The 18,856-nt window shown below is 46.0% G+C and overlaps 1 protein-coding gene across 1 annotated transcript in view; it reads right to left on the reverse strand.

The window, feature by feature from the left end:
• Positions 1 to 18,856, reverse strand: part of ADGRL3 (adhesion G protein-coupled receptor L3) — a 673,348-nt gene that overhangs the window by 22,368 nt on the left and 632,124 nt on the right. Inside the window, exon 22 of the mRNA XM_055002453.1 lies at positions 14,548 to 14,644. Coding sequence (XP_054858428.1) covers positions 14,548 to 14,644 — 97 coding nt within the window. The remainder of the gene's footprint in view (positions 1 to 14,547; positions 14,645 to 18,856) is intronic.

Below are 18,856 nucleotides of genomic sequence, written 5' to 3' on the forward strand. Positions count from 1 at the left end.
CCAGCCCCAGACCTTTCATTTTTTATTGTTTTGTTTTATTTTGCTTATCTAGAATACTTTTCTGACTGCAAAGGGCTTCTAGGATATTAAAAGTTAAACCTGCCCCCTTAAACTGTGTTCAGAAACAAACTGGCAACCAGTGTTTTTTAAATAATATTGATAGATGTGCCAGCTAACAATCTTGCGGCAGCATTCTGGACCAACAGTAATTTCCATGCAGTCTTCAAAGGCAGCCTCATGTAGAGGGCACTGCAGTAGTCTGGCCGGGTGCTGACCAGAGCACAGAGCACTGTGAGTACATCCCACTTTTCAAGGAAGGACCACAAGGAACAGGCAAAATAACCAAGCTTGGCTAAAAGCATTACCAGGCATAAACAAGAGCAAAACACCACTGAGAGGCAAATCTGCTCCTTTGGGGGAGTGGAACCCCATCAAGATCAGGTCGGCTCCTTGAACCCAGATTGGCTGCACAGTCAGCTGCAGTTTTGTCTGCTTTATTTATTGGCCGCCATCTAACATTACTGTGGGGTTGCCAACCTCCAGGTGGGGCCTGGAGGTCTACTGAACTTATAGCTGATCTCCAGAATACAGAGATTGCTTCCTCTGAAGAAAACAATGGTTTTGGAGGGTGGAGCCTATGGCATCACACTCTCTCTCCCCAAACCCTGCCCTCCCCAGGCCCCCTCCAATCTCCAAGAATTTCCCAACCTGGAATTTCCCAACCCAACATTACACAAAGGAGTATGCAGATAAGACCTGCTTGGGGAAACTTTTAATAGACGAAAATCCAACTATCTCCAGGCTTACAGCCAAGTTTTGCATTTATATGATAAAAGCTCACAGCAAGCAACAAGGTCATACAAAGAGACCTATTGCTCCCTCCCTTTTAGTAGGATACTAACAATGTTAATGCTTTAAAATATGTATTTTAAATTCTATGATGTATTTTATATCTCAATATCAACAGAGCCCGTTTTTTAAAAAAGGGCCCTAGAAAACCCAGGAATGGTGGGCTTCTCACTGCAGCAGCTCCCTCTGGAGGGGCAGGCGTGCTCCTCTGGCCGTCCCGCCGCCACAGCTCCCACCAGAGGGGTGGACTCGCTTGGCTGTCCCACCACCGCAGCTCCCTCTGGAGGGGCGGGCGGGCTCACCTGGCTGTCCTACCACTGTGGTTCTCTCCAGAGGCCACATTGGCCATGACACACTTTTTACCCTGGTGCTCCTCAGTAGGGAGCAAATATATACACAAGACGCTGCCCTTGACAGGCGTGTTATACAAGAAAATAAATCCTCGCCTTGGTTCAAATTAATTAAACTAGATCATACAAGGGCACAATACCTAGTTAAGATTTCAGTTAGCAAACTATGTGTAGCCTTCACCTCAATTCGCTTTCAGTCAATGCAAACAGCCATGCTCAAAGGTCGTTATTCCAAGATCCCAGTTGCTCAGCATCTCTGCTTGTGCGGAGGCTCTGAGCCAGAAGACTTGTGTCAGTATCTGCTACACTGCCTACTCTACACATCCCCTAGAAAGAAATTTCTAAGCCCAATCTTAGCCAGGTTGGGACCCAGACAAGATAATGAAAACATTGTTGCCATATTAGCAGATGTGGACCAAGAGACCTCGTACAAGGTGCTCCTTCATTTGCCCTTTTTTGCCCTTGCGGCAGGGCAAATCCGAGAGAAGGTCGTGACTGCACAGGGCTGTCAATAGGCTGCAAGCACAATAGTGTAACTCTTATAGTGTTTTATTCAGCTTGTATTGTATATTTTATTTGTATCGTCACTTACATTTTTGCTACTGTTTTATTGTTTGCAGTGGCCTTTGGCCCAATGCAATAAATCCTGAACTGAACTGAACCCTGGTGCTCCTGCACAGGCACACCAGGATAAAAAGTGTGTTGTCGCCAATACGGCTTGCCTTTTATATAGAAAGATATTTTATATACTGGAATTTAGGACTGTTGTTAATGGTTCTTATTGGTCATTGACCATAAGCAATAAACAAACAAACCAACATTACCGCCTCTAGACTTGTGGACAGGATATCTCCTGTTTCACCAGACACTGTGAAAAGGGCCCAAGAATATAACAGCCCTGCTGGATCAGACCTGTGGTCCATCTAGTCCAGCATCTTCTCTCACACAGTGGCTGTCCAGTTACTCTGGAGGACCAACAACAAGGCAAAGGGGCTGAGGCCTTCCCCTGATGCTGCCCCCTAGCACTAGGATTCAGAGGCTTAGTGCCTCTGAATGGGGAGGTTCCCTTTATCCACCTTGTCTAGGAGCCACTGCTAGACCTCTCCTCTATCTAATCCCCGTTTATCTATCTATCACACCCCACTGGAAGCATACCAGGTGTGCGCTTTCCTGGGTTGCCTGCCAGTGGGGGGGGGATCTATTTAATCCCCATTTAAAGCTGTCTATGCTTGTGGCCATCTCTACATCCTCTGGCAGCTAATTCCACAGAGAAATAGAATTGTATACCTTTGGCATTGTCATGTTCCTAGGCCTGAGGATGAGGCCTGGAGTGGCTTATAGGCCTCAAGGCAGCCAGTTTCTCACACAGGGCTTGCTACAAGTTTTCCTGCAAGCCTACATTTCCCAAGTGCCCTCCAAACCTCAGGACTGGACTCAGGAAAATGGAGGGGAATGCAAGAGCCAGTTGCCGTTAAGGAAGCAGAGCTTTGACAGAGAGCATGTAAGAAAGACTCTGTGCAAGGTGGGAGGCCGTTCACTCCCTGAAGCTGGGTGGCAATGAGGCTGCTTTTGGAGGGAGTTCACTCCTCACACCAAGGTGTTGAGTCTGACCTGAAGTGGATCAGGTACTGAAACAGTGGTAGCACTTGGGTTCCCAAGTGCCCGCTAGTGGTGGGCAATCTTGTGGGGATTTGCCCTGTTGCCCACTGATTGCTGGCGATCGGTGGGAGGTAGCAAGTCCCCTCAGAAATCACCCCCCACTGGCAGCAACCCGGGAAAGCGTGCACCTGGTACGCTTCCAGTGGGGTGTGATGACATCACTTCCTGAAGTGACATCATTGCACTGGCTATGGGTGTGCTTCGGGTTTTACTGGACCAAATTAGTCCCACGTGAAGCATGGGAGCATGCCTGTGGCCGGTGTGCTGATGTCACTTCCCAGAAGTGATGTAATTGCACAAGCACCAGGAGCGTGTGCATATGAACCACAACACGCAGGAGGTGTGAGGTAAGTCCCTCCCCTCCTGCCAGGAGGGTATAGGGACCTAGCAACCCTAGATAGGATGCCAGTGAGACTGTTGCATTGGGGACTGTTTTCTAGCTAGCTTCTTTCCCTTGAAGCTTTGACCTGTGTTAATTCTTCTCCATTTTCACTACTGTTCTCTTATTTGGTTATCAGATCAGTCTTTCTCATTCACTCTGCCTGGGTCCTTCACACCTCATACTTGTCCTTTCTGCAGGGCATGTCTTGTCAGGAGAGGATTCATCTGGGGGGCAGAGAGGGTGCTCTAGGCCCTCTTAAGCCCTTGAACCAGAGTGGTGACAGCCAGCCAAGGTCCATGTCTGCTCTGGGGCTGAAAGGAGCACAAGGGAAAGAGTGAGTGCGTGGGGATGAAAGCCTCCTTGTAAGGGACTTCTTCTCCACAACAAAACCTCATAATGGCCTCACCTTTCCTGTAACAGGCATGCGGATAAAGCTTCGCAGAAGATCTCTGGGCAGCATCACCCAGAGCCTTCATACAGATATTAAACAACTCACTGGGGACAAAATGGAGCCCTGCAGGCCTTGGTCACACATGCCAAGGAACTGAGCGGCAGCACCCCAGCATCACTTCTGGGAACTGGACAACCATCTCTGTTGCCCAATCTAGAATGATAGCAGAGTATCAAAAGGCCATTAAACATTTTCCCCTCACCTTGTTTTTCCCATCATCAATTAATAATACCTCTGCCAACACCCCCAGCAGTATCCAGAATCTAACCCATCTTCCTCATATATTAACTTCTGAGAACATTGATGCCAAAAACAAGAACATTTATGTAAAAACAAGTGAATTTCCACATTGTGGTGTCATATCTAAGGGCTGACTTTTTCTGGGGGAAAAACAGCAGGGTAGGAAAGGGTTTCAGTTTCCCTCTCTCCCCTCGCTGTTCTTTTTGGCAGCCAAACTTTCAAGAACATTGTTTACAAAACAAAAATAAATCTTAACTTGTAGTTCAGCTTTCTGTGCACCAAACATATAGAAGCATGTGTCTATACTGTAACTCCTCTTGTATTATCTTTGCCCACATTCTTGATATCTAAGTGAAATATCCAACACAATTTTATTCTTAACTTCTTCAGATTTCAAATAGTTAAAGTGTTTCAAATGTGCCTTTTACAGATTAAAACTGGTTAAATGAAAGGAAGCAGTCCCAAACTTGTTATCTTTTCTTTGCTCCACAAGTAATTAAATGGTAGAATTCACTCCTGGTGGATGCAGTGGTGGCCACTCGCGCTGATGGCACAGATGACTTAGCCGCATGGAGGAGAGATCCATGAATGACCACTAGCCATGGTGAGGACGACTAAAGGGGATCTTGATATCTAGAGTCACTAGACTTCTGAATACCAATAATAGGTAGCAACATCAGGGGAAGGCTTTGACCTGGCAACCCTAGCACAGAATCTGGGCATTTTTTCTACAGAAGCCTACAAGTGCTTGTCGTCATGTGTTTGTAACATTTCAATGCCAGTAAGCACATTTTATGCCTTTTGTTTAAAAGTTAAAACATTGTTTAAATGTGTAAAATTGGGGGGAGGAGGGCATAAAAAGTGTCCCTAAATAGCCTATTGATGCTACTAAATCTGAAGCATTGTGCAACTGGGGCCCCTGCACTCTGGGATTCCAATGAAAAACTAACTTCTGAAATCATCATCCAGTTACTAATTGCCATAGATTTTACTCAGTTGTATTAAAAGACAGGGGTTACAAGACAGTTAGAATCATAGAGTTGGAAGGGGCCGTACAGACCATCTAGTCCAACCCCCTGCCCAGTGCAGGATCAGCCTAAAGCATCTCTGACAAGTATTCATCCAGCCTCTTCTTGAAAACTGCCAGTGAGGGGGAGCTCAGCACCTCCCTAGGCAGCTGATTCCACTTTTGAACTACTCTGACCGTGAAAAAGTTTTTCCTAATATCCAGCCGGTACTTTGTGCATGTAGTTTAAGCCCATTGCTTCAGGTCCTACCCTCTGCTGCCAACTGGAACAGCTCCCTGCCCTCCTCCAAATGACAGCCTTTCAAATATTTCAAGAGAGCAATCATGTCCCCCCTCAACCTCCCCTTCTCCAAACTAAACATTCCCAAGGCCCTCAGCCTTTCCTCGTAGGGCTCAGTCTCGTAGGACTCAGTCAGTTCTGCTTTGGAACCACCTGCAGACCCAAAAATGACTTTGCCAGTGGTCCAATTCCTTTATAAATTCTTAAATGACAACATTATATTTTTCTTAAAAGTACAGAACACAATCAATTCCAGTACCCTGATCTGACTTCTGGAGCCATACAGTGGAACCTGAAACAGGAAAATGTTTTGGTCTCTCTTCTGTTGAGGGCGACTGAACAATGATGACGTTTGATGGAAGTGGTTTTGACTTTGCATTCTGTGCCTCCAAAAACAATGCCTCAGAAGGCAGCAAATGTGTGTTCACAATACTCCCACTGCGCTTTAGAATGAACATCTGCGTTTGCTGTTAGAAAGGGACGTCTGTCTGCACATGTGAAGGCAGTGCCGGTGGTTTGCTTATTAATACAAACTTGTTTCTGGCACAGCACACCCAAGATATGTGGCTAGAAAGAGGCCCTGATTCTTCCACTTGAGGACTGCTGTGAATTAGTTCTTGCCCTCCCCAACCTTGTATAATGCAGAGCACACAGCAGTGGGAGGTACTTGCAAGTCAGAATGATAAGTAGAAAGAAATTAGTACAGCATCCCAGTCTCTGCCGTAGGACCAGGGACTAGAAAAAAAATCTTTTGAAGCAATATCTTCAGTCTATTTCATGTTGCTGTCAGTGGCAATAATTCTTTGATCAAATAAAATGCTCAAACTGATTTCCTATGGGCTGTTTACAGGACAGTTCACACTGGAAAACTTCTTTGTCAATAAAACTCAAACTAACCCAAGCACAGAAAGCACAAGTAATTCAGAACATAAAGAAATCAGGAAAAGTTGCATTTCACAGACCTACCTGGCTGCTGGAGCCACTCAGCAGATTTGCCTTCCATCAGAAATCACACACTTCTGGGGAACAGCTTATCTTAACAGGAAGACACGGGCAGGCCTTGGCCTTGAAATCTGCACTGCGGGACTCTCCCATCCCAGCTTCTAAATGGCCTCTGTTGGCCTTGCATACAAAACAGTCGAGCCAGTGGCAAAGTAAAATCTGTGTGCTTGTGGTCAAAGGGTGGTTTGTATGTCAGAACATCTTTACCGCAGAGCAAGAGGACTGGGAATGAAAATTAATTTTTAAACCTTATGAATAAATCAAAGCACAGAGTAACTCATGCTTTGTCTTAATGGCGAATCCTGGTTTTGGCATGTTGAGTGTGTGGATGTGGTTAACGCTCCTTGTAGCAACAGCACAAAGTCTTTTAAAACAAGACCTCTGGCACAGAACACTTGCCCTCACAGATGGGTCCAAGAGAGTGGCATGTGCACATTCAGAGCCTGCCCCGCCCAAAGCAATCTTCTGATTTCCATGGGTAGGCGGAGGGACCAGGGGAGGTCGAGATCTTCCAAGAGGTAAGTGTCCTCTGGGAGGTGGCCAACACCAGAGGGGCTGCTTTACCGGGTCCTATGCTGACAATGGGCATGGGTTTATGTGGCCTGGGTCTGAGCCAGTGGTCTCTGGGATGATGCCACAACCACAGGGGTTGCTTGGCTCAGGTTCCCCCTGCGGTGTTCCAGGGAGACTGGGGGGGGGGGGGGCTCATGGAAGTGATCTGTCCGCAATGTCACTCCCAACCACGTAACCAGAAGAGTGCCAGAAGCACCAGGATTCCTAGAGTATCCTGCAATGTTGCTTCCCAGTACCCAGCTGGAAATGACTTTGCGCCATCATGGGGTGCCTTTCTGGACTCCCCCTGCTCACTGGAGCGAGCATGGGCAACTGGGGATGGGATACTTGGCAACCTGAGCTCCACAGCAAAAATATTCCCAGTAAGTTAAAAGGCCAGTTCGCTAGGGGTGGGGTAGCAGACTGGATGGCAAGGCAGGCTGGGGTATTCACCTGACCGTTGTCCTTCCTTCAAGGAGCACAGGGAGGCATACGTTTATTTTCCTATCAAGCCTACGAGGTGGGTTAGACGGAGACAGAGTAATGGGCCCGAGGCCACCCAGTGAGCTCCATGAACGAGTGAGGATCTGGACTCATTTCTAATCACTACAACCCACAGAATATCCGCCTCAGCACAGCCTCTGTCAGAGTAATATTATTTCCACATATTTATCCTGACAGCAACTCTGAGAAGAAAACTGGATTTTCTCCAGGTCAGCCTTATAATGCTACTTTTTGCTCTGCAGCTAAGACTAGGTAAGTGTCCAGTGCCCTCTCCGCTACAGGAAGCGTTGCTGTGATGTGCTTGGAACTTCTCACTGAGGGAGCGGAAGTTGAAACTACATCACAGTATCATGTTAAGACTTGTTCATAAAAACAAAACATGTTAAAACTTCAAAACAAGCAACACAACCAGTCACTCACAATACTGCCTAAAAGCTAAAGGCACGTTCTAGACCTTCATTTCAATCCCCCCTAATTTTAAGGTGGGATTCAAGCATATGCCAAGTTTTTTTCCTCTTGAAATGCACACTCCCCTTTGATTGGATCATGCCGCAGTAAATCAACATCAGAAAACGCAAATCCTGCACTTGGCTTTCTGAACATCCTCAGCAGAGGAAAATCCACAGAGTGACACTGGGGATAACTCCGCTTTAGAGAAAGACCAGGTTGTCTCAGTGCTGAATGTGGGAAAGGATTAAGGGGCAGGCTGAACGCCCAATGAAACCTTCAAATAAACCTGCTTTTGAAATGAAAAAGGGTCCGATTCTCAGATCTAAATTACTGATTCATCTGCATTAGTTAAAAATCTGACACTTGCAGCATTTTAGCTAGAAGCAGAATGACAAGCTGAAATTTAATATTGGTGTCTGAAAAATATGCTCTTATCAGGGGATCATTTCAAAGCCTGCCCCCCTCCTGTCCCAGCATCTCTTGTAAATTACCGCTCAGTAGAGTGTTTCTGTTCTAGAAAGCACAGCTTAATTATATTTGGGAAGGGAAGAGGTAATGGGATATTTCAGTCTGAAAATACTGAGGTTATGCTTGGGATGAGAAAAGTGGATATTAAGGTTCTGCATTTTAATTTCTTCTCTGACCCAGATTCCCACTGTTTGAATCTGAGATTAATTTGCTCTACTCATTATGAAGGGATCTATATAAAACTGACATTAAACTTAATATCTTTGACTACAGTAACAACAACAATATTCCTTTTTTTCTGTACATTTCAGATTAAAACAGAATCTAAATAATAAGAGAGGGAAAAAAGTATCTATTCAAATATTGAGACTGGATGACATTCAAAGTTTCACTTGCCAGTACATCCATCCACCCAGGATTAGAAAACACAGACTGGTCCAAATCGTGCCCTCCTGTGCCTCAGGAGAATCAGAAAAGGAAATGCCAGATCACTGAAGCTGCAGGTGGGGGAGCAGGGGGCAATTTGACAGAGCAATCCAAAGCTCTGAACTTGATGGTCAAAGCCCCCCTCTGTGCCTTAATTTCAGGCATTCTGGGAACTCCAAGGGCTCAACTAGATGAGATGGCATCTCCAAGTCCACCATGGGGAGGCCTCTACAACAAGAACCTTGGGGGTTTGGGTTCTTGAAAATGGGAGGGGGGGGCACAGGAGCCACACAATCAGGAGGATTGGGACCCTGTGGCATTTGTAAACAGAGAGAATTTCATCCCTAAAATGGCAGAGGCATTCCCATGGTAGACTTGGGGACAGTGTCACATCTATTTGAGCCCTTAGCTGCAGAATTCACCCAGGAAAGAAAACAGGAATAAAGATCTACTGCATTTATTCTCCACTTTTCTCTCCAGTAGGGACCAAAACTGGCTTATGTCATTCTCTTCTCCTCCATTTTATCCTCACAAAACCCCTGTGAGGCAGAGTGTGTGGGTCTGGCCCCAGGTAACCCAGTGAATTTCCATAGCAGAGTGAGGATTCCAACCTGGGTCTCCCAGATCCTAGCATGACACTTCACCACAGTGGGTGGAGCTCTCCCATCTCTATCTACAACCTGCATTGTCATCCCCCGCCCATCACTGAGCCAGGCTTGCTGGGAACCAGACTTTCACCCCGTTGTCCATTCATGGCTCTAACCCATTTGTGCTGTGCCGAGTCATCTATTCAATGACAATTTCTCCATACCGATTTCCCTTTCAGCTCCAGTAAATTTCCTTCCCAAGTGAGGGATAAGCTTTAGTGTCAGTATCTTATTATATAATAAGCTAAGCGTATTCAAGACAACTTACTTCCTACCCTGGTGCACCTCCAGAGGGCGCTGCTGTGGACGGAAGCCCAGAAGAGGCAGCCAGACCTCCAGAGAGCACACCACGGCGGGAAGCCTAGGCTGGGATCAGGTGTGGAGCAGGCGGCAGTGCCTGTCCTTCGCCTTCACCCAGCTGGAATCAGGAGAAGAGCAGGTGACAATATCCACCCCCCGCCCTCACCTAGCTGTGATCAGGAGCAGACTAGGTGGCAATGCCTGGCCCCTGGCCTTCACCCAGCTGGGATCAGGAGCAGAGCAGGTGGCAATGCTCCCCTGCCTTCACCCAGCTGGGATCAGGAGCAGAGCAGCTGGCAATGCCTGCCTGCTGCCTTCACCCAGCTGAGATAAGAAGCGGAGTAGGTGGCAATGCCTGCCCACTCTTTACTCAGCTGGAATCAGGTGCAGAACAGGGGGAAATACCCACGCTCCACCTTCACCCAGCTGGGATCAGGACTCTGGAGCAGGTGGCAATACCTGCTCCCCCTTCACACGGCTGAGATCAGCAGTGGAGCAGGTGGCAATGCCCACCCCCTGCCTTCACCTAGCTGGGATCAGAAGCAGAGAAGGTGGCAATGCCTGCCCGCCCCCTTACAACCAGCTGGGATCAGACATGGATCAGGTGAAAATGTCCGCCCCTTTCACCCAGCTGAGATCAAGAGTGGAGCAGGAGGCAATGCTCGCTACCCCCATTTTAAAAGCGGAGTAGGTGGCAATGCCCGCCCCCCCTTCACCCAGCCAGGATCAAGCACGAAGCAGGCGGCAATGCCTGCCCCTACTCACCTGGCCGGAATAAGGCATGGAGGAGGAGGAGGAGGCAATGCCCGCCCCTCCTTCATGTGGCCGGGATCAAGCGCAGAGCATGTGGTAATGCTTGCCCCCTGCCTTCAGCTGGCCAGGATCATTAGCAGAGCAGGTGGCATTGCCCACCCCCTTCACCCGGCTGGGATCAGGAGTGGAGCAGGCAGCAATGCACCCCCCTCCCCCACCTTCACTTGGTTGGGATTAGGTGTGGAGCAGGAGGCATGGCACACCCACCCTTCAGCCATCCGGGAACAGGCGTGGAACAGGCGGCAATGCCTGCCCCCCTTCACAGAGACAGAGATGTTCTGCCAGATGTATGGTTGAGGCCAGCACATAGATCTACAGAATTAACCTCCCTGCCAGTCTCCTATCAGTGGGGGGGGGGGAGGGGGGGAGGCATACGACCAATTGCCCCCCATGTATGAGTAGTGATTTGGAATATCAATCTCATATCTCCACCCCCTCTCCTCCTTTATGGGATGCAGGGAAGTCTGAATGGAATCCCATCCTGGAGCATTAGATCGTAAAGCCTGTTTTATGCTGCTGAACCTGTGATTTTACTGTTTTTTATTGTAACTTACTTGTATTTATTTGTATGTTGTAATCCGCCCTGAGCCTGTTCATGGGGAGGGCGGACTATACATTTAATTAATATTAATAATAATAGTAGTAGTAGTAGTAGTAGTAGTAGTAGTAGTAGTAATAGTAATAGTAACAAGAACAACACGGCTGGAATCAGCCATGGAGCAGGCAGCAATGCCCATCCCCCCGCTTCACCTGTTCGGGATCAGCTGCAGAGGGGGAGGAGATGGCCGCCCCCCTTTCACCTTGCTTAGGTCAGGAGCAGAGCAGGTGGCAATGCCCACCTCTGCTTCACCCGGCCAGGATCAGGCATGGAGTAGGTGGCAACGCCCACCCACTTCACCTGGCTGGGATCAGGAGCGGAGCATGAGGCAATGCCCACCCACCTTCACCTGGCCTGGATCAGGTGCAGAGCAGGTGGCCATGCCCGCTCCCCTGCCTTCATCTGTCTGGGATCAGTGATGGAGGAGGAAGGAATGCCTGCCCGCCCGCCCTCCCCTTTCTAGAGCCCTTTGTATTTTCCCCACAAAGGACTTTGTTGCTAGTGTACTTATAACTGACTATATGCCGTCAGGAAAAAAATGTCCGGATCTCACTAGCCTTCAAGTAATTGAGACAAACCTGGGCAGACAACTTCAAAACTCACCTCTGTTGCTTAGATCTAAAACTGCAGACAACATTTAATTGACCTTCCCCCTCCCCAGATGGACTGAACCAGAGGAAAAAGGGATTGCTTTGAAAAGAGAGGTTTTCGCCTACATGTGGGGGTCAGACCACCCACCCCAAGGAGCTTCTGTCTGGCACAGCTGTTGGCCACCCACCCTGGGTCTTAGCTGGGTCACCTTTTAAGTCTTGGGTACAGGCTCTGCAAAACAAATAATAGCAAGCCAGAGCAGAAAAGCTAGAAGTATCTTTATCTTTCTTTTTTTTAATGGCCTGTTTCACTGATGCTTTTCCTTCTCTGTGTTTTACATGTAAAATACCTTTCTTGGTTTAAATGCTCCAGACTGGTACTAATTTGGCAGCTCAAAAAACACCCCATATGCCCATATGCTCTGCAGTGCCACTAATCTGGGCAGGGGTGGAAAAACCCAGCGTGCACAGAGAGAGAGAGAGAGAGAGCAGCAGAGTGAGTGAGTGGGGGGCACAGACCTGCCCTTCGAAGACACGCTCCTAACGAATCCCTCGAAAGGGTGCTCTGTAGGGAGTTGAGTTGCCAGCCCTTCACTGGCCACCCGTGGGAGAATGGTATGTGGAGTGTGGAGATTTATGAAACAGGTGCTGAGCGATGCCAATTTCCCCTGAGTGCCTGCAGGGGGCTCACACACCAATAATGGGATCTTTAACAGGGTGGTGGAGAGTGCCCTAGTCATAGCTGACTTATGGCAAACCCTTGCGGGGGTTTTCAAGGTAAGAGACTAACAGAGGTGCCTTGTCATTGCCTGCCTCTGCAACCCTTTTCTTCACTGGAGGTCTCCCATCCAATTATTAACCAAGGCTGACCCATCTTAATTTTTGAGATCTGACAAGATCAGGCTCACCTGGGCTATCCAGGGCAAGACAAACGAAACCCTGCCCTCAAGTCATAGCTGACTGATGGCGACCCCTGGAGAGATTTTCATGGCAAGAGACTAACAGAGGTGGTTTGCCATTGCCTGCCTCTGCAACCCTGGTCTTCATTGGAGGTCTCCCATCCAATTACTAACCAAGGCCAACTTTGCATAGCTTCTGAGTTCCAATGAGATCAGGCTCACCTGGATTATCCACGTCAGGGCAGTTAATAGGGAGTGCTGGCAAATTCCTATCTCGGAGGGAGAAGAGGAAGAATTCCTAGCTAGAACATGCAAGGCTGTGTAGAAAGGGGGAGGGGTATGGCTCAATGGTCCCAGTGAGCAGTTATAACAGGAGCCCACAGTCCTCTGACTAGCAATCAGCCAACTTTGGGTGACCCCACAGCATTTTCAAGGCAAGAGGTGTTCCTTGGGTGATTTGCCATTGTCTGCCTCTATGTAGCAACCATTGACTTTCTTGGCAGACTTCCATCCAAGTGCTCACAAGAGCTTCTGAGAGTTGATGAGATTGGGCTAGCCTGGGCCATCCAGGTCAGGGCACATCTTTTGCATACAGAGGGAATTCCATCCCTTCAATGGCAGAGGCATCCCTGTGGTGAACTCAGGGACGTGGTCATGTCTGCACTGGCTCTGAGTGGTGTAATTTTCTTTAGACCTTGATTTGATATTATATACATTTGCTGTTGCCAAAGCACCAGTCTTAGGTCAATGGAAGATAGGAGGACTCGTGTCCTTTTATTGTGGCAAGAATAATATCTATATAAGGAAACTTTTAGGGTTTCTTAACACCTTAAAAACTAACAATTTTTTTATTCCAGCACACACTGTTGCAGACTAAAGCCCACTTCTTCAGACGGAGACTCCCCCCCCCCACTCATGACCGCTAAAAAATGTCTGCATAGTATGGATCTACTCACTGCATCGGGTAAAGTGGGTTCTAGTCTGCAAAAGCTTATGCTGGAATACAGTTTTGTTAGTCTTTAAGAGGCCACAAGATTCCTGATTATTTTTGTTCCAAGAAATGAGCATAGGCGCCTGGTAAAACTGATCAAGCCAAAATCTCCATGCTACCATTTCATGCAACCCCCCCCCCAACCCCAAAACAAAACCCCCAAAATAAACCATCAAAGGAAAGCAGGGATGCTAGGCCACATCTTATCCCTCTAAATGTTCTGCAGCTGTAAAAGTGGGCACAGTATCGTCCACCCTCTTCACCCCGCCCCCGTTTTCTGTGGAGCAAAACAAAGGTCCTGTTTGCTGGTTCTGGAAGGAAAAGAGGCAGATTGGCCTGGAGAAGAGCTGGGTGGAAGAAACCGTCCCTGAATTTGGCTGCAGAAGTATTAAAAAGCCATCTGCAATTTCTGGGCTGCAACTTGGCAACTATAAAAAGGAGGTTTTAATAAAGTTGTTCTGCTTGTGTTGACAAGCATGTTACGCTATTCTGGGCCATATATTTTGTTTAAATCTATTTGGTTACAACATATTTTTAACAGATATTTTCCGATCACCTGCAGGACAGCTCCATTAGTCTGGCATCCATTCTGCATTCCAAGAAGATGAGTTGATTCCACCTTACGCCTTAAGTATGTGTTCAGCAGCACATTTTCACCTTCACAAAGCCTTTGGAATTACTTTTTGCTTGGGACAATGACCTCAGCAGACTCTATCACTTTGTAATTGCCCATTTCATTGCTAGCAACGAAGCCTGACAGTTTCCCATCCCTGACACCCGCAGCTGACTAGATTCCGCTTTGCTTCCCACTACGCCAGCTGCAATGGCTTTTCAGAAACAATATTTATGAAGATGTATGTCAAAAATATGAAGTAAAAATTTTAAAAAACACCTTTTCAGTTAATGAATTATACTGCGTAATGCATGTTTTTATTCTTTGCTGTAACATATTTTTAAAAAAATCTGTGGCGATGAGGAACATCCCATTCCAACGCTGAAAAGTCACTGCTATCATTCAGACTCCTTAGCAATGACGAAGGTCACACATATTTTGACAGCCCATAATTACCTCTGTTAAGTGATGCTGAGCTGTTTATATCACCAGTGATGAAGGAGGATTCCGACTGTTTCCGGACTGTGTCATTCCACATCCTGCGAATACGACTCTGAAGGAGGACAAGAGGAAAGAGCTTCAGCTCTAGCAGGCAAAGTCTTGCTCCTTCCTGCCTCCCTCAATAAATCTTGGGGGCATCTCGGGCATAAAGCCAGACATTGTAAGGTGCTGTTTTAAATCTGTATTTTCTGCCTGGGCAAAGGACCCTTCACAGACACTAGGCTCTTAACAGCCTTAACAGGAGCACAAGAAAAGCCCTGCTGGATCAGTCTATTTAATCCCACATCCTGTTGCCAAGGGTGGACATCAAGACACTGCCAAGCGAGGCAAGAAGGTAATAGTACTCTGTACACAGCCTACAACATGTTGTGTGGTGGTGAAGAGTGCCCTCAAGTCACAGCTGATTTATAGCGACCCCTAGCAGAGTTTTCAAGGCACGAGACTAACAGAGGTGGTTTGCCATTGCCTGCATCTGCACCTCTTGTCTTCATTGGGGGTCTCCCATTCAATTGCTAAACAAGGCTGACCCTGCTTAGCTTCTGAGATCAAATGAGATCAGGCTCACCTGAGCTATCCAGGTCAGGGCACAATATGTTATATGATTTTGCAAATCCTGATTGATACAGATCATGTCCTTCTAACCAACGGCCTACGTAAAATCTTGCCTAGCCCATGTGCACAGGGTGCCTACTTATGTAGGTGGTGCACCACAAAACCTTCTGTTGTGTTTGGCTACAAAACAAAACAAAAAACCCAAATGGTTCCTTAGGAGAAGATGCTGGTGCCATGCCTATGAATGTGGATACTGCCAATAAGAGACAGCTTTGAGGTTTGGGGTGAGGTTTAGATGAGTGTGTGGAGATATGCATACAGACAGAAATACTAGACTCACACACACACCTTTTAGTTTCTAGTTTGTTTTGAGAAATCCATTGATTACTGTTTGGTCTGCTTGTTGGGTGGGACTGACCTGGCTATTATCAGCCATAAACTAAAAGTGGCACAATATTGTGGGTAGGGTCAGCTGTGACGGGTGATGCACATTATAAACCTGGAAGTGCAAGGACACCACCATGCATTATTGACACTGAGCCTTTGGTTTGCCCTGAACCTGACATGAAAATCCAGTTAAGAAAGCTGAAAGGGTTGTGCACAGGACCCGAGAGCAGGGCCTGTCTCACTCTTTCTGAAAGCCATCCATTCTTTTCTGCCAGCATCAGACCCAACATGTGTACTCTGTAATGCATACATTGGTCCATATTTCATACAGAGGGGTAACTGACAGCTTCCCTCTGCTGTGGCACAGACTAAAGAACTGTCTCTGTTCATCTGGTGGCTAGGATAGCAAGCTGGTAATCTTTCTTCCCTACAAGAATATGGTCAACACTACCAACGTGCAACTTATTTATGGAAAACATTTCCACTCCATGTATCTGTTCCAGGCATGCTAAACAACATTGTAGTAATGGGAGAACACTGAACCTGCTCTGAAGACAGCAAGCCAGACTTTTTAAACTGTTCAAGTTGTGCACTAATCCTGGGGAGATGAGAATTCCTTGGATGGCTTAGACCAAAGCCACAGTCTGGCTCCAGCAAGATGAAAAGAACCTCCTAAACAGGCATCTAATAATCAGAGAGATGCTGTCTCTGAACACTGAGGTCTCGGGTGTCTCCTTGGAATGAAAAGGTTTTGTGCTGATGTCTGCCTTTTCCTCCCAGAGAGTAGTATAAACCCAGCAAGAAACAGTAAGCCCCGGGCGCCTAGTGCTGGAGCCGTGTATCTGGACGGCCATGCAGGTTGGAACCATTTCACACTGCTGCAAACTCATACTGGCTACATGAAGACAGTAAAAGTAAGATGAATGATCAGATGCTATGAGATGAATTGTTTCAAATCTAGCTGAGAAATGAATCAATCAAGGTTATAACTTTATCTGGTAAAAAACAGGAATATCAAGATTGAAAAAAAAGCCCTGATGTTTGCAATACAGAATGTTTTATTGGCTTTTTATGGAGCTATATAATCAGTTGTGGGCACAATCTTAGGAAATCTATTTATTTTGATATTTGGAAACATGGAAATAACCTCTCATGTACCAACTTGTTTTACATGCATGAGAAAATGTTAAGGAACAGTAGCAGAGCTAGATAATGTGGCAGGCATATCTTGGATATGTAAAAAGGAGGAAAGTAGGTTTTCTACCCATATTTATTTATTTTGTTATAACTGCTTAAGATTTTATAATGTTGTTATATTGGGCCATTTCTACACGGCTTACCTTATTCTGCAAAATAGCGAAATCTCGCATGAAATCTCACGAGAAGACGCTGTTATCGTGTCTTCTTGCACGATAACAGCGTCTTCTCGCGTGATAACAGCATCTTCTTGCGAGATTTCGCGCAAGATTTTGCTATTTTGCAGAATAAGGTAAGCCATGTGGAAACGGCCTTGGTCTTATGTATAATGTATATATTGGTCTTATATATGTATATTGGTCTTATATATGTATATTTATTGCTGTACTGCGTTTTAAATGATGTAATCCGCCCTGAGCCTGTTCGCGGGGAGGGCAGAATAGAAATTCAATGAAATAAATAAATAAATAAATAAAATAAAATATGATGCCTTACTTGTAACTAAGAAATCTGGGAATCAGATTAATGTTGTATTTTGAAAGGTAGCTGGATTACAAACATGGTTAGATCTATTCCTATTTTTACTTGCACTAAAGATAGAATCACTTATTTATCAAGAACTGATTTCATATATGGTTCCTCCAACCAGAATAATTTATGCAAAATAATGTTGGAGTAGGAATTTCACCCATATTAGCTGAACAGGGGGGAAAACTGTATGGATAAGCTCCCTTTCATAAACATACTAAATACAGTATCAAGGTAAAAGAAGGAAGCCCACGATTTAATAAATTTGGTCAGAATTGGGCTAACTTTAAGTAAATATTGGAAAGTATGGCTCGTATGTTCACAAATGTAATTCATGTGTTTACTGTAGGAACTTTATGTGTTCTGGAATCAAATGTTTTGGAGCATACTCTGCATTTTATAAAAATGTAATAAAATATACATGAAAAATGTAGCCCAGACTTTGTTTTCACAGGACAGAGCTACCCTGTTTGGAATATAAAAGCTGCAATTGGGGCTTGAGGTGCAGGATGCTGCCTCTGTCCTCGCTTCTGATGGAATGGAAAGCACTGAATAGGTTTGGAGTTCCACTCTGGGGCTGAGCCCAGCGGTGGGATCGCATGGCTCCTTCTTTCTCTTTCTCAATATGAGTCAGACTCACAATATGTTTAAGCCCCATCTGTAAACTCTGCCCCTGGGGTGAGGTCAGGAGAGGCATTTTGGCCAAAGCCCCGTCTATTTTACTTCCAGCTGCAGCTTCTGCCCATGTACAGGAGCTTCAGAATACCTGCAGAAATTTCTCAGCTGACATTTTGTTATGAATTAAGGTTGCCTTGGCAACAACGTAGATCTCAAGCCATTTTCTTGAGAACGGTTACACCCGGCATGTTTTAGTTCAAACTTTAATTGGTGAAGTGTCAGACATAATTACATCTATTAGCAATACAGAGTAAATTTGTGTTTAGTTTCTATTGATTAAGTAGTAAACTACTCCGTTTTATATGAACCGCTCATCATAAATCTGTTTCTGCAGCCTACTGAATAAGAAGCTAAACCTAGTACTATAAACGAATAATGGAGTCTGGGAATGCTCTCAATAACTCAAGAGTAAATAAAGCAAAGGGCAAGGTGTTCCGAGAGGAATATGTAGTTCCCAGGCTGTTGTAAAAGCATTGGCAAGATAGGGAAATGCAGATGGGGAAACTGGTGGTAAGCATTAAGGGGAAGGGAGAATGCACTGGCCACACTGGAAGGGGGGATTTATGCCCACAGGTAAGGCAATCATGGCAGGTCATCTGATAAGGGCTTTCTTACATACTCTTAAAATCCCTTTTCTGCAGATGAAGGATCATTACCTGAATCTCTCCCACCCTTGTTATTAGTTTATTTAGGGGCATTTATATGCCACCTTTCTGGAGTCTTGCTTGACTCTTCTCCACCTGCTTCTCTGTGTTATTTTTTACTCTCTAGTAAAATGACTTGCTTTAAAAGTGAAGAGAACATTTATATACTAGAAAAAGGCGGTTGGGCTCTGTGTAATGGCAGGACATATGCTCGAGAGTACCTGAAATATGTGCATTTGCGGCAAGATACATCTCACTTGTATGTTCAACTTGAAAAA

The sequence above is a fragment of the Eublepharis macularius genome, chromosome 18 (assembly GCF_028583425.1).
Source record: "Eublepharis macularius isolate TG4126 chromosome 18, MPM_Emac_v1.0, whole genome shotgun sequence".
Taxonomy (NCBI): Eukaryota; Metazoa; Chordata; class Lepidosauria; order Squamata; family Eublepharidae; genus Eublepharis; species Eublepharis macularius.